General features: G+C 46.1%; 1 protein-coding gene across 1 annotated transcript in view; it reads left to right on the forward strand.

Moving 5' to 3' along the window:
* The window catches only part of LOC115077467 (chloride channel protein ClC-Kb-like), a 99,460-nt gene that overhangs the window by 20,193 nt on the left and 65,078 nt on the right, over positions 1-14,189 (forward strand). Inside the window, 1 exon segment of the mRNA XM_029579760.1 lies at positions 10,931-11,032. Coding sequence (XP_029435620.1) covers positions 10,931-11,032 — 102 coding nt within the window.

The raw sequence follows: 14,189 nt of genomic DNA on the forward strand, positions 1-14,189 counted from the left end.
TGGGTTATTTTTCCCTATATGCATCACCTTGCACTTATCCACATTAAATTTCATCTGCCATTTTGATGCCCAATTTTCCAGTCTTACAAGGTCTTCCTGCAATTTATCACAATCTGCTTGTGATTTAACTACTCTGAACAATTTTGTATCATCTGCAAATTTGATTATCTCACTCGTATTTCTTTCCAGATCATTTATAAATATATTGAAAAGTAAGGGTCCCAATACAGATCCCTGAGGCACTCCACTGTCCACTCCCTTCCACTGAGAAAATTGTCCATTTAATCCTACTCTCTGTTTCCTGTCTTTTAGCCAGTTTGCAATCCACGACAGGACATCGCCACCTATCCCATGACTTTTTACTTTTCCTAGAAGCCTCTCATGCGGAACTTTGTCAAACGCCTTCTGAAAATCCAAGTATACTACATCTACTGGTTCACCTTTATCCACATGTTTATTAACTCCTTCAAAAAAGTGAAGCAGATTTGTGAAGCAAGACTTGCCTTGGGTAAAGCCATGCTGACTTTGTTCCATTAAACCATGTCTTTCTATATGTTCTGTGATTTTGATGTTTAGAACACTTTCCACTATTTTTCCTGGCACTGAAGTCAGGTTAACCAGTCTGTAGTTTCCCGGATCGCCCCTGGATCCCTTTTAAAATATTGGGGTTACATTAGCTATCCTCCAGTCTTCAGGTACAATGGATGATTTTAATGATAGATTACAAATTTGTACTAATAGGTCTGAAATTTCATTTTTTAGTTCCTTCAGAACTCTGGGGTGTATACTATCCGGTCCAGGTGATTTACTACTCTTCAGTTTGTCAATCAGGTCTACCACATCTTCTAGGTTCACCGTGATTTGATTCAGTCCATCTGAATCATTGCCCATGAAAACCTTCTCCAGTACGGGTACCTCCCCAACATCTTCTTCAGTAAACACCGAAGCAAAGAAATCATTTAATCTTTCCGCGATGGTCTTATCTTCTCTAAGTGCCCTTTTAACCCCTCGATCATCTAACGGTCCAACTGACTCCCTCACAGGCTTTCTGCTTCGGATATATTTTTAAAAGTTTTTACTGTGAGTTTTTGCCTCTTCGGCCAACTTCTTTTCAAATTCTGTCTTAGCCTGTCTTATCAATGTCTTACATTTAACTTGCCAACGTTTATGTATTATCCTATTTTCTTCTGTTGGATCCTTCTTCCAATTTTTGAATGAAGATCTTTTGGCTAAAATAGCTTCTTTCACCTCCCCTTTTAACCATGCCGGTAATCGTTTTGCCTTCTTTCCACCTTTCTTAATGTGTGGAATACATCTGGACTGTGCTTCTAGAATGGTATTTTTTAACAATGACTATGCCTCTTGCACATTTTTTACTTTTGTAGCTGCTCCTTTCAGTTTTTTTCTAACAATTTTTCTCATTTTATCAAAGTTTCCCTTTTGAAAGTTTAGCACGAGAGCCTTGGATTTGCATACTGTTCCTCTTCCAGTCATTAATTCAAATTTGACCATATTATGATCACTATTGCCAAGCGGCCCCACCACCGTTACCTCTCTCACCAAGTCCTGTGCTCCACTGAGAATTAGATCTAAAATTGCTCCCTCTCTTGTCGGTTCCTGAACCAATTACTCCATAAAGCTATCATTTATTCCATCCAGGAACATTATCTCTCTAGCGTGTCCCGATGATACATTTACCCAGACAATATTGGGATAATTGAAGTCTCCCTGCTGGCTGCTGTCTCTGGGCTGAACCATCTCCTACCTGTACTTAACATTGAGGCCCGCCTAAGTCCTGCCGACCCCGGCACCCGAAGGCTCAACCCGAGGGGAACGTGGGCTGGTATAGGTGAAGCTCCAGTGGCCTCCAGCTTCAGCCCACTCCGCCTGCTGATGGTAGGGAACCCGTAGGCCCTCAGCCCAAGGATCCACATTCTACGCAACAGCAACACTACAAATATTTAACCAGGCCCTACACACCAATATATCTCCTATTAGCCAAGCTGCTATAGATCCCTACAAAGAAACTACAAGCTTGCAGAATACCCTTAGCTGGGTCACACACGAGGAACACAGACAGACACTCACCAAATTCAGAATAAAGTGATCATTAAGTTAATGGTTTTGTTTTCCCATTGTTGCACTGCATACTCTGGCTTCTTGCTGTTTCCAGTTCAGTTTTTGTCTCCACATTTCAATTTATACATTTCTCAAGTAATATAAAATTATAAAACTAGAATAATAAATATACTGTTTCAAAACAACTGATAAACATAATAACATCCAATCATTAAAACTTACAAAATAATTAAAAATTCTCTAAACACCAATAAAATATTTCAAACAGCAAACACATCACATAATACCCAATAATTAAAATGGCAGTCAGTCAAGAAAGATAAACTTAAAAAGCCACCTTTACTTACTCTCTCCATCAAATCACCTACTCCTTTCCCTTGTAGGCCAATAGCACACACCAGAAGCAGCAAGGGCTGCTGAAGCTCTGTCCTCAGGATCCTCTTCCTTAGAGCCCATGATTAGTCTGTCTCACACACCAGTCATCTTTCTCTCTCTCTCTCTCTCTCACTCACCAGACACCTCCCTGACCAGTCTCTTGCTCTCACATGTTTTCTCTCTGTTACACGCACAGTCTCAATCAAACACATTCTCTCACAAACTTGCATGCATGCTGGCTCACTCTCTCTATCTCACTCACCCCCACCCCCAGCACACAAGGCAGCCGGTATGCTGCTTTTAAAGCAGAGTTGTGACAGGCTGGGAACTGCAGCAGGAGTGTCTCCCCTTGGCCCCGCAGTGGTAAGAATGCAGCAATTAGCTGTTTGCCTGTGCTGCAATCATTGCAGTGCAGAGCAATCAGCTGAGAATGTGCCTGTGGGGATTTCCTGCCGCGTTTCTGTTTGGGAAATCCGTCAATTAGTTGCCCCGGGTCTGTGGCATTGGGTAGGCTGCAACTTGGGGGTGTCAGTGCTGAAACAGCAGGGGGAGGGCACTGAGGAAGAGAATTGAGATAAATGAAGATCCTCTGTGGAGGGAAGGAGCTTGCTCAGCTCCCAATCACACTGGGGTCATGGCTCCCTGTGCCTTTCTATAACCAGCCTGTAATACTACTCCCTTTCCTTGCTTAACATCCCTCATCTAAAATATCCAGGTCTACTTAGAAATTTGTCCTTTCACTAACTGGACAGTTATAGGCTGATAATTAATAAAGCGATGGCCTACCAAATGACTCACTACATCCAGCTGAGGAAGAGCAGCCATAATTGAAATTACTCATGACAGTGATTAGATTACTGAAAAGTGCGAAGTGCCTTTAATGTCCACCTTCCATGCAATCAGCAGAAGCCAAGCACTGATCTTATCTGGGAGGCAGCTTGCCACTTCATTCATCAGGGACCTGAGACAGCTAATCGACTGATTTCCTAAAGAGGCCCTTTCTTCTTCCTGCGTATCCGATAAACATCACTTCTTCTAGGCCGCAGGGGCGGGAAGACGAAAAGGCCATGTTGCTGTTGCCAGCTTCCACAAACACTACTCCGTTCCCCTCAGGACTTGAATGTGCTGATAGCTAGGGCAGAAACGGCAACAGTATTCGTTGAAGAATTCTGTGCATCTCGCTGGGGTGAGGAGAGGTAGTGAAAGGCAGCGGGAGACCAGGAAGTGCGTGACTCACCTGCTGGTGCTTAGCGACACACTGGTGTGTCATGATACACCAGTTGAGAACCACTGACTTAGAATATGTACTTGCTGCTGCACTGATCTAGAATCTGAATGTTAACCCAGAAGCTGAATGCTGATTTTGTAAATCATTGTGATCTTACAAAACTGAGTCCCTCTTCCCTGCACCATCGTCTCATCCACGCATTGAGACTCTGGAGCTCTGACTGCCTCTGGGGACCTGCATGTGGAACAGGAAGCATTTCAGAGAATGCCACCCTGGAGGTTCTGGATTTCAGCTTTCTACCTAAAATCTTAAATTTGGCTTCCAGAACCTCTCTCCCACATTTTTCTACGTCGTTGGTGTCCTCGTGTTCCACGACAGCCGGCTTCTCCCCAGCACTGTCTATAATCCTATCTAGGTGACTTGTAAGGTCCACCACCTTCGCACCAGGCAGGAAAGTTACCAGGCGGTTCTCATGTCCACCAACCACCCAGCTATCTACATTTCTAATAATTGAATCACCAACTATGATGGCCGACCTAACCCTTCCCTCCTGGGCAGTAGCCCTGGAAGACTTGTCCTCAGTGCGCGAGGACAACACATCGCCTGGAGAGCAGGTCCTTGCTACAGGATCACTTCCTGCTACACTAGGGTGATGTTCTCCAGCTGGGAGACCTTTCTGATCCAAGGCAGCACTGGGGCTGCCAGACTGAATTTGGGACTTGGCTACTATGTCCCTGAAGGTCTTATCAATGTACCTCTCTGTCTGCCTCAGCTCCTCCAGGTCTGCCACTCTAGCCTCCAGAGTTTGGACTTGTTCTCTGAGAGTCAGGAGCTCTTTGCACCAGGTGCACACATATAATCTCTCACCGGTGGGTAAAATATCATACATGTGACACTCACTGCAAAAGACTGGAAAGCCCCCTCTTGCTGCTGGACTTCTGCCTTCATCTTAATTTTGTTAAGTTTCTAGTTAAGTTTAGGATATTAAGGGAGTTGGAATTAGAGTACTTTAAATTTACAGGTGTATTTACTAATTAATCGGCTAGTGTCCTACAAGGGGATGATTAAACTCTCAATAAAGGCTGGTGCAATAGTATGATGTAGATAAAAGCCTGATTGATTTTTAATGAGAAAATGTCTCTTGCCTAAAAATCAAGAGTGGGAGAGTGGGTGGGAAAGAGACACTAGAATTAACTCCCTCTGGCTTGCTTATTATTTCAGACACACACAAACTCTAAAGAATATATCCCACTATTTCACCTCCCTCCAAACCTTTTTAAGTCCTAAGATTTCCCAAAGCTATACTTACCAATCCTCTTCAATCACCATTAAGTTGATCTTCACTTAAAGGACTGAAAGGTTTGAGTAATGACGCGCGCTTCCAGTCTTTTCTTCTGCTAAGGGTATGTGGCTTCTGGAAGCTGGGGCTTTGGAGTTGAAAGCCTGGATCGCTCGCTTTGACCTCTGGAGTCCTCTCCTGGGAGATACTAGGAGCAGTTTTCAGATAAGCCTTCCGGTCCTCTTCTACTGCAAAGGGTGTGGGGCCTCTGGAAGCTGGGGCTGTGGAGTTGAAAGCCTCAATCACTCGCTATGATCTCTGGAGTCCTCTCCTGGGGAATGCTGGGAGCAGTATGCAGATGAGCCTTCTGGTCCTCTTCTACTCTTCTAGGAGGCCGGTAAGAATGAGATAGAGGAAGTCTTTCTTTTGCTAGAGGAAGTACTATCCTCCGCCTCCTTGCTCCCGTCAACACATCATGGCTCCAGTGATTGTCCCAGGCAGCAGAGAGCCCTCAAGCCCCAGCTAGCACCTCAATCCACTCTAGGGATGGGGTTTTGACTGGGTCGTAAAACCAGCACCTCAATCCACTCTAGGGATGGGGTTTTGACTGGGTCATAAACCAGTGGCCCAATATAACCTCTGTCCAGTGGTTCTCTCCATCATCCATCAAGGGTACCAATTGAATCTATTGGGTGTTCCACCAAATTGCCCTTCAAGCCCATTTTGGGAGCAGGTAGCGCATCAGGAGGTGCTGCTAGCGTAGCTCTCCTCCCTCTTAACGGTCAGAGCGGTTGAGCCTGTTCCACCAGAGCAAAGAGGGCAAGGATTCTACTCCAGGTACTTCCTAATTCCAAAGAGAACAGGAGGACTCCAACCCATCCTAGACTCAAGAGCCTTGTACAAATTTCTAAGAAAAGAAAAGTTCAATATGGTTTCCCTGGGCACCTTGATCCCCCTTTTATCAAAAGGGGGCTAGTTATGCTCCCTCAATCTAAAGGATGCATCACTCACATCAAAATCTTCCCCAGTTACAAGAAGTATCTATGTTATGTGGTGGGAAAACAGCACTTACAGTACTGGGTGTTGCCGTTTGGACTAGCATCAGCCCCACATGTCTTCACAAAATGCCTGACCATGGTGGTGGCACACCTCCACTGGCTGGGGATAGATGCATGTTTTCCCCTATCTGGACGATTGGCTGGTCAAGAGCACTTCTCAGGTAGGGGCCGTCAAGTCCATATGCTTGAGCATCCGGTTGTTGGCGTCGCTAGGGTACGTCATCAAGTACCCGAAGTCCCATCTTGGCCTGTCACCTCAATAGAACTTTAGAGGAACCCTGCTAGACCTGGCTCAGACCAAGGATTTCCTGCCTCGTCAAAGGGCCATCACTTTGACGACCATCACGGCAGAGATTCAGCAGAGCCTGCAGTTCCCTGTACGTACCAGGATCAGTCCAGACAGTGGGTTATGTCCCCCTTCCAGCAGATGGAGTCAGAGAGAACTTTGAAGGGTGCTTCCTTATGAGGCAGTGCACCCTCTGCTAATCCTCAGTATTCTCCTGACTCCAGCAGATGACAGTGGTGGATTTTCTTCCCCACTGGGATGACTAGAAAGCTAGTTTAGGAATTTTTCTCTATTCTCTTTGGCTTTCTTTTGCTTTGGATGGATCAAGTCTGATTTAAAAAAAACCCCCAAAACTTTTGAATTTCAGCAGGAATTATTTCGAGAGCTCTCCTGTAGCCTCCGCTCCTGGTTTAGTGGGAGCATTCTATAGCTTGCAGGCAGTACTATTTGCAGGCAGATGTCAGCCTGGCACATTTTGAGGCTGTTGGGCCATATGGCCGTAACCGTCCATGTCACTCTCTTGGCACAATTACATACGTGCAGAGCCCAATAGACCCAGAGTTCACAGTGGTGCCAGGCCATGCAGAACCTCCAGGTCTGCACCCGAGTCACTTCTTTTCTCCGGGATTCATTGTCTTGGTGGCGGTTACTTTAAAATCTGGAGCCCTTCTACCCAAATTGACCTAAACATGGATGTGTCCACCCTGAGCCAGGGAGCTCATGTAGATGGGCTCAGCACCCAGGGTCTCAGGCTGACATCTGCCAGCTCAGGAAAGCTGTTGTCAAATCAACTTCCTGGAGCTTCGGGCAATCTGGTACTTGCTATGAACCTTCAGAGATTGGCAGTCCAACAAGTTGTCCTGATCCAAACCGACAATCAGGTAGCTATGTGGTATGTCAACAAGCAGGGAGGTACAGGATCATACCTTCTGTGTCAGGAAGCAGTCCAGATCTGGTCATGGGCCCTGTCCCACAGGATAGTGCTCAGGGCCATGTACCTGTCTGGGACGGAAAATTTGGTAGCGGACAGATCCCACTAGTGGTCCCTGGACCAGGGCATAGCGAATCGGATATTCCATTTCTGGGGGAGCCCAGATGTAAATCTGTTCGTGACTCCTTCCAACAGGAAGGTGCCTCAGTTCTGCATCCTGTACAGGACAGATGGCAAACCAGCCTTGGACGCCCTTGCCTGTCATTGGGGCAAGGTTCTTCTGTATGCTTATCCTCCAATTCCCTTATTGGCCAAGACTCTCTTGAAGCTTCTCGAGGACAAGGGGACTATGGTCCTCATAGCCCCTTATTGACCGAGACAGGTCTGGTTTCCATTCCTATGGGAGCTGTCCATTCGGAGACCAATCAGTCTGGGGACCTCCCCAGATCTCATCATGTAAGTTGCAGCATCCCAACCTCCAGGTCTTGTCGCTTACAGCCTGGATGATGAGAGGTTAATTCTGCAACCACTTGATCTCTCAGAGGATGTGTCTCAGGGCCTGGTATCTTCTAGAAAGCCTTCCACTAGAAAGTCCTATAGACTGAAGTGGAAGAGGTTTTCCATGTGGTGTGAGCAGAAGGTCCTCGAACTGTTCTCTTGCCCCACACAAAAACTGCTTGATTAACTTCTACAACTAATGGAAGCTGGCCTAAAAACCAACTCCTTTAGAGTTCATCTCAGTGCAATTGGCGCATACCACCATGGTGTAGATCTCTATACAGCCTATAGTTGTACGCCTCCCCTAAGGCCTCCTGCTGTGTCTTGGGACCTTAACGTGGTGTTAGCTCAGCTGATGAAAACTGCTTTCAAGGTGCTGCGCACCTGTGATCTGAAGTACCTGACCTGGAAGGTCATATTTTTGGTGGCGGTCAGGGAGCTCCAGGCCTTAGTGACTTACCATCTTATGCTAAGTTTTACCATGACACGGTGGTCTTGCATACACACCCTACGTTCTTGCCTAAGCTGGTGACGGACTTCCATCTTAATCAGTCCATTGTCCTGCCAACATTCTTTCCCAGGCCCCATTCGCACCAAGGTGAATAAGCACTGCACAGTTTGGACTGCAAGCGAGCCTTAGCCTTCTATCTGGAGTGGACAGAAGCCCATAGACATTCTACCCAACTTTTCATTTCTTTTGATAGGAATAGGTTGGGCGTTGCCATTGCCATACAGATACTATCTAATTGGCTAGCAGACTACATCTCCTTCTATTATGTCCAGGTGGGACTATATCTTGGGGGTCATGTCAAGGCTCATTCTGTCAGAGCCATGGCAGAGTTGGTGGCGCAGGTGCAAGCAATTCTCATGGGGGAGATCTGCAAAGCTACGATGTGGAGCTCTCTCCATACAGTCACATCTCACTATTGTCTGGATAGGGTTGACTGACGTGACAGTAGGTTGGCCAGTCTGTCCTTCAGAACATGTTTGAGGTGTTGAACCCAACTCTCCCCACCTAGGGCTTATATATATATATATATATATAACAAAAAATTAGGAGAAACCCAACTCTGTGGGGTGGCAGGCGGGTTTTGTGAGGACTAACATTCTGCTATCCTCGGAGAACACCTGTTACAGGTAAGCAACTCTGCTTTCTCCAAGGACAAGCAGGATGGTAGTTCTCACACATGGGTGAATCCCTAGCTACAGGCTGCTCCCCAACACAAAAGGGGTCCAACAGACACCCAACCAGGTGCAAATGGGCACAACAACAACAGTGTTATGGTAACAGAGGGGGGAGACAGCCTGACCCCAAACAATAAGCCCTAGGTGGGGAGAGTTGGGTTCAACAATAGTGAGATGTGAATGTATATAATATATATAATTCTATGTTAGAAGACTGGAGAAGGGACCCCACATGGATGTGCAGTATAGGGCATGCTGGGCATGCTCGGTGTGCTAAGACAAAGTTCTAGAAACGTTGACATAAGTTTTCCATGTCAGGGCTCCATCTGATGTGGAGGACTAATATCCTGCGGTCCTCGGAGAACACTTGTTACAGGTATGCAACTCTGCTTTCCATAAAAGGGGAAATTCAAGGGCACGGGCTCATTACATGAAGTTACAAGGAGGAAGGTGTAAAGGCAATATGAGAAAATATTTATTTTCAGTGAGGGTGATTGATGCCTGGAACAGCCAACCAGCAGAAATAACCAAAGCCGTGATGGAATCTTATAATGTTTTGGGGCAGACACAGAGCACGGTGGTACAGGACTGGTACGAAAAGACAACATTGCAAATATTCTATGAGGTCCTGTAACATCAATATGCTTCCTATTGGAAAAACAGAACAATCTGCACTGCTACAGATCCCTACAGAGAAACTACATGCTAGCAGAATAATCACCTTGGCCACACACACAGAACACGGACACTTACCAGATGCAAAATAAAGGATCACAAATCAGAAATAGAAATATGCAGACAACTGAATTATCTATTCTACTATCTTCTCCAGCTTCACCCCTTCCCTTCCTGTTTCCTGCAGATAGGGGAGAGGGGGGAACAGAAGGAGAGGATATGTTAGATTAGGGAGCAGATGGCACTTCTTTGCTTTGCACTGTGCTCCTGCCTGCTTCAGGCTCACATCCCATCCCATCCCACCCCCTCTTGTTCTTTGCAGACTGCCTGGCAATGGAGGGACTGGAATAGGAAGCAGAAGGCTGTTTGCTGGCTGAGATTCAGAGCACTGGTCAAAAAAGTCATCAGGGCAGAGCCCTGCGTGCTCATGCATTTAGCCCCCTGCTATGCCCATAAGTAAAAGCAGCCCTACTTCCTTGGGCCTGACATCCAGGGCAGCCCCTCCCCCCCCCCCCAACCCAGCACTGAATAACACAGAAGACCTCTAAAGTTAATCTGGCGATGACACTGTCATTTGATTTGAAATCGTTCCCTGACTGATAGGTACACTGGCATGGCATGCCTATACATCGTTAAACCTAGAATCAGATGGGCTGCTTATAGTGTAGGGTGACCACCTGCATCTAGGGCATCAGGACAAACTAGTCCAAACCTGAATTCCCTCCGCAATATATCTATGGACTTGTAGTTCCATTATCTTTAAGAAAAGCAGGAACTACAAGTCCAGAGGTAAAACTAGGCCTGGATCTATCTGCCCCTGATGACCTGGAGTTATTTGGTCGCCCTACCATAGTTCCTGCTTTTCTAATACAATTCTCACATCTCACAGTAGTGAAAGCATTTTTGCTTCAGACTCATTACTGTTTGTGTAAGAAGATTAGACAGTGAGGTCTACATTAATTACTGGAGTAGCTGATTTCACCTAGGAAGATAGCTTCACTCTTGGATTAGTTATTTCTGGACTAACTAATGTTGGATTAAATGAAGGCATATGGATGCTTTTCAGCTGCGAAATTAACAATTAGAAAATAATCCACATTTATTTCTGGAATAAAATTCCCCAGGGTGAATGGAGCAGGAATTGAAGCCTGACTGTTGGAGTTACTGGTCTTGGAGCGGAACAATCTCTGCATGTGAAAGCAGTATTAGAGAAAATGGAAATGGAAGAGGCAAAACCAGAATGGTGTGATCACCCTTCCAGGGCACAAGATCCAAGTGACAGCACCACACGCACACAAATCTGACATCCCTTCTGCCTTGCCTCTCACCTTTGCAGGTTCATCTGTGGCTGCCTCTGCTGCTTGTACCTCTTCTGCCACCGGAACATGCTCATCTTCCTGCAGAAGCACAAAAGGATCAACAAATTCATGATGAACTAGTAAGTATTATCCACTGAATTTCTCACCATGGGAGTAAAGAACAAGTTCTGATGATCTGAAAACAATTTGGGTGTCATCTGGAACAGGAACCTCCTGGTGGAGACCATGGTGCCTCTTCTGATCAGTAAAAATTAGATTTTTGTAGTTCTTATTTCTCACCACTAGATGGGGCACCTTATATGAGAGCAATGGCATTCACAGTAGGGGAATTCATGGTACGATCATCTCTTCCCTCTCTCCCCCACCTCCCTGGCATAATCACCTTCCCTTCCTTCTTCCACCCACACCCTGACATAATCACCCTCCCTTCCCTCTCCCCATGCCCAGTTCTCTAGCATAATTACTTTCCCTTCACTATCCCCCACGGCACTTCATCCCATCCCGTTGGTATAATTGCTTTTCCTTCCCTTCCCACTTGACATAATCAGCTTCCTTTCACTCTCATCCTACACTCTCTTCTGAGAAAGGAGATAAAACAGCCAGTTTGTCAAGTAGGAGAAGCCAAGCGGAATGCTGTTATGCATGTTTGTGTGTATTTGTTTTGGGTGGGAGGGGGGAACCAGAGAATAAGGGCAATGGTATTTGCTTTGAATTTAAAATTTTTGTGATCCTAGGGGTACCAAGACATCTAAAGCTCTTGAAAGGAGTATGTAGTAATGTGGCCAGTTATGGCTTAGAAAACAGCCAAGAGGAATAAGGAGGCAGTCTCCAGCTGTATCCTTAGGTGCAAATATATTTGCATTGAGAAAACAAATGCAGCTCACCTTGCAGAATGAGTAGCACTCAGACAATACAAATAGCAAGTCTTTGCATAAACTGAATTCCTGTCTGTTCCCCGGGGGCTGTCTAACTCTTCTGGGCCCTGGCTCCTTATAGTATGGTGAAAGGAGCCTCCCTTCACCCAGAATCGCTTGTGGGGCTGATCCTTAAAGAGGACCAGACTGGATAGCTGTGGCTGGTCTCTTAAGGTGGATGGAGGGAATTTCTTGTATACTCCCTCACAGGGTACAATAGTCATGAACATTTGAGAACCACTGTCCTACTACTACAAGACCTTCGTACTAAGACGTGCAGATTGGAAAACGGAACAAATTGAGAACTCCTGGAGACTGGAGGGGTGGAGACCGAGACTGCTGGGGACTTGGAGAGAGGGACTGAGAGTGTGAGGCTGCTGGGGAGGTGAAGGGTTGAGAGATACATGGTGGGGCTTGAAGGATGAGTTATAGCTATTTCTTCTGTTTCTGTAGTAGAGGATGGGAAATGGAAATAATTTGATTCTCCCTGTTATTTTGAGAAATGTACCTCTCTGAATATTTCTATTTTGTACAGGATAGGAGAATATGCATTTCTGTTTTTATTTCTCCGGTGTTGCATGGCAGGTAGAGTCTGGCTTTTTGGGGCTTCCAGGTAGTCCAGCTTTTGTTTCAAGTTTCTGTTTCTAATTTGTCACTTATTCTGTATTTGATGAGTGACTGTGTGTTGCATTTATTTATTTATTTATAGGGGTTTTTTTATACCGATATTCGAGGGTACATCATATCGGTTTACAGAGAGCTTAACAGAACTTACAATAAACAAGGGAGGGGAGAACAGGGGAAGTTAGGGGACACAGAACGCTGTGTCCAAAAGAACAAGGATAGGTAACTTTATCTACAGGGGAGATAGAAAAATATACAATTGGAATGTACAAATAGGATAAATAATGAATAGTACTGTACAAAGGGTGTAAGTGGAGGGTAGAAAGGGGGGTAGGAAGAAGATAGGAAATCAAAGGGAAAGGAGAAAGGGGGAGGGAGGGTGGACGGAGTCTATTCTGGGTAAGCCTGCTTGAAAAGCCATGTCTTAATTTCTTTTTGAATTTGTGTGTGCATGGCTCTAGGCTGAGGTCAGGGGGCATGGAGTTCCAGAGGGTGGGGCCTGCGAAGGAGAAAGCTTGTTGTTTAGTGGAGATGAAATGTATGGTCTTAGGGGGACCAAGTGAGATATTCTGCTACCAAGTGGTTTCTGTGTAAAGATATGTAGCAGCCTATTCTGCAACCCCCAGTCCCCAGCAACCTCATTCTTCCCCCAAGTCCCCAAGTAGTCTGTCACTCTTAGCCCCTCCCCATTCCCCAGCAGTCTCACTTTCAACCTTTTCTCTCCTCCTTCCCAAGACCCCAGCAGTTTCACTCTCAGACCTCTGTACACCCCAAATCCCTCCCCAGCAATTTCGTGCTGAACTTCCCCTCCAACCTTCTCGAGTCTCTCCAAGATATTAATGCTCCCTAAGAACCCAGGACGCTATTCCTGCTATTTCTGTAACATTACCTTGCCTCAACCATATGCTCGGTACAGGCCACACAGCACAGCCAGAGTGGCCTGAATCAAAGTCCTGCTTTCTGCTGTGCACGGTGCAGTCAGGACAGCATGGGGAGGAAGGCAGAAGTAAGGTCCAGCCTTCTGCCCTGTGCTATACTGCTGACTACTATGCTGAAAATGCTGTCCTTGTTGGCCCAGCCAAGATGCTACTTTCTGCTACTTGGCTCCTTGCTATTGGCCCCTCGTGCTACCTTTGTCAGCTTTCATTGGCCCCACAGTTCCATCTGGTAAAAGCAGAAGAGGACTGCACACATGGCAATGATATTGCTGGAAAAAAAAGTCAATTAGGACCAGGGATTCAGTGAATCTCATGAAGGTCCTGGCATATGCCACTGCATAAAAGCCATATGGAGAGCACTGAAGGCAAAAATGGCAATTCCTCTTCATCCAGGCAAGCCAGTCCACACCAGTGGGTTGTGCACTCCAACCAGCAGATGAAGACAGAGAACAAAGACTCATTGACATCACCCTCCTATAGCTCTGCTCAGGCACCAGCCAGTCAGTTTTTCTTCGTCTCCAGCAGGTGGTAGACATGCATCCATGCTTGTGGGTTTTTGCCTGCCTGGATTGAACAGGCCGGTTTGACCTCCTGTGGTGAAAGCAGTAGCTCCCTCCCTCAGTTGAGTGTCTGAGAAACAATTTCAGGAAACAAGCATAAATAGGACAGGAGTGAGGTGAAGGCTGTGACCCTCCAGAGAGGAGAAGAGATCAGGTAGGGTAAGGAGGCCTTGGGCTCTTCCTTGCTGCATAGTCCTCTTCTCTGTCTGATCCTGCTTTCTTCCCTCTGCTCTATCCCTA

This window comes from Rhinatrema bivittatum, chromosome 16, assembly GCF_901001135.1.
Source record: "Rhinatrema bivittatum chromosome 16, aRhiBiv1.1, whole genome shotgun sequence".
Taxonomy (NCBI): domain Eukaryota; kingdom Metazoa; phylum Chordata; class Amphibia; order Gymnophiona; family Rhinatrematidae; genus Rhinatrema; species Rhinatrema bivittatum.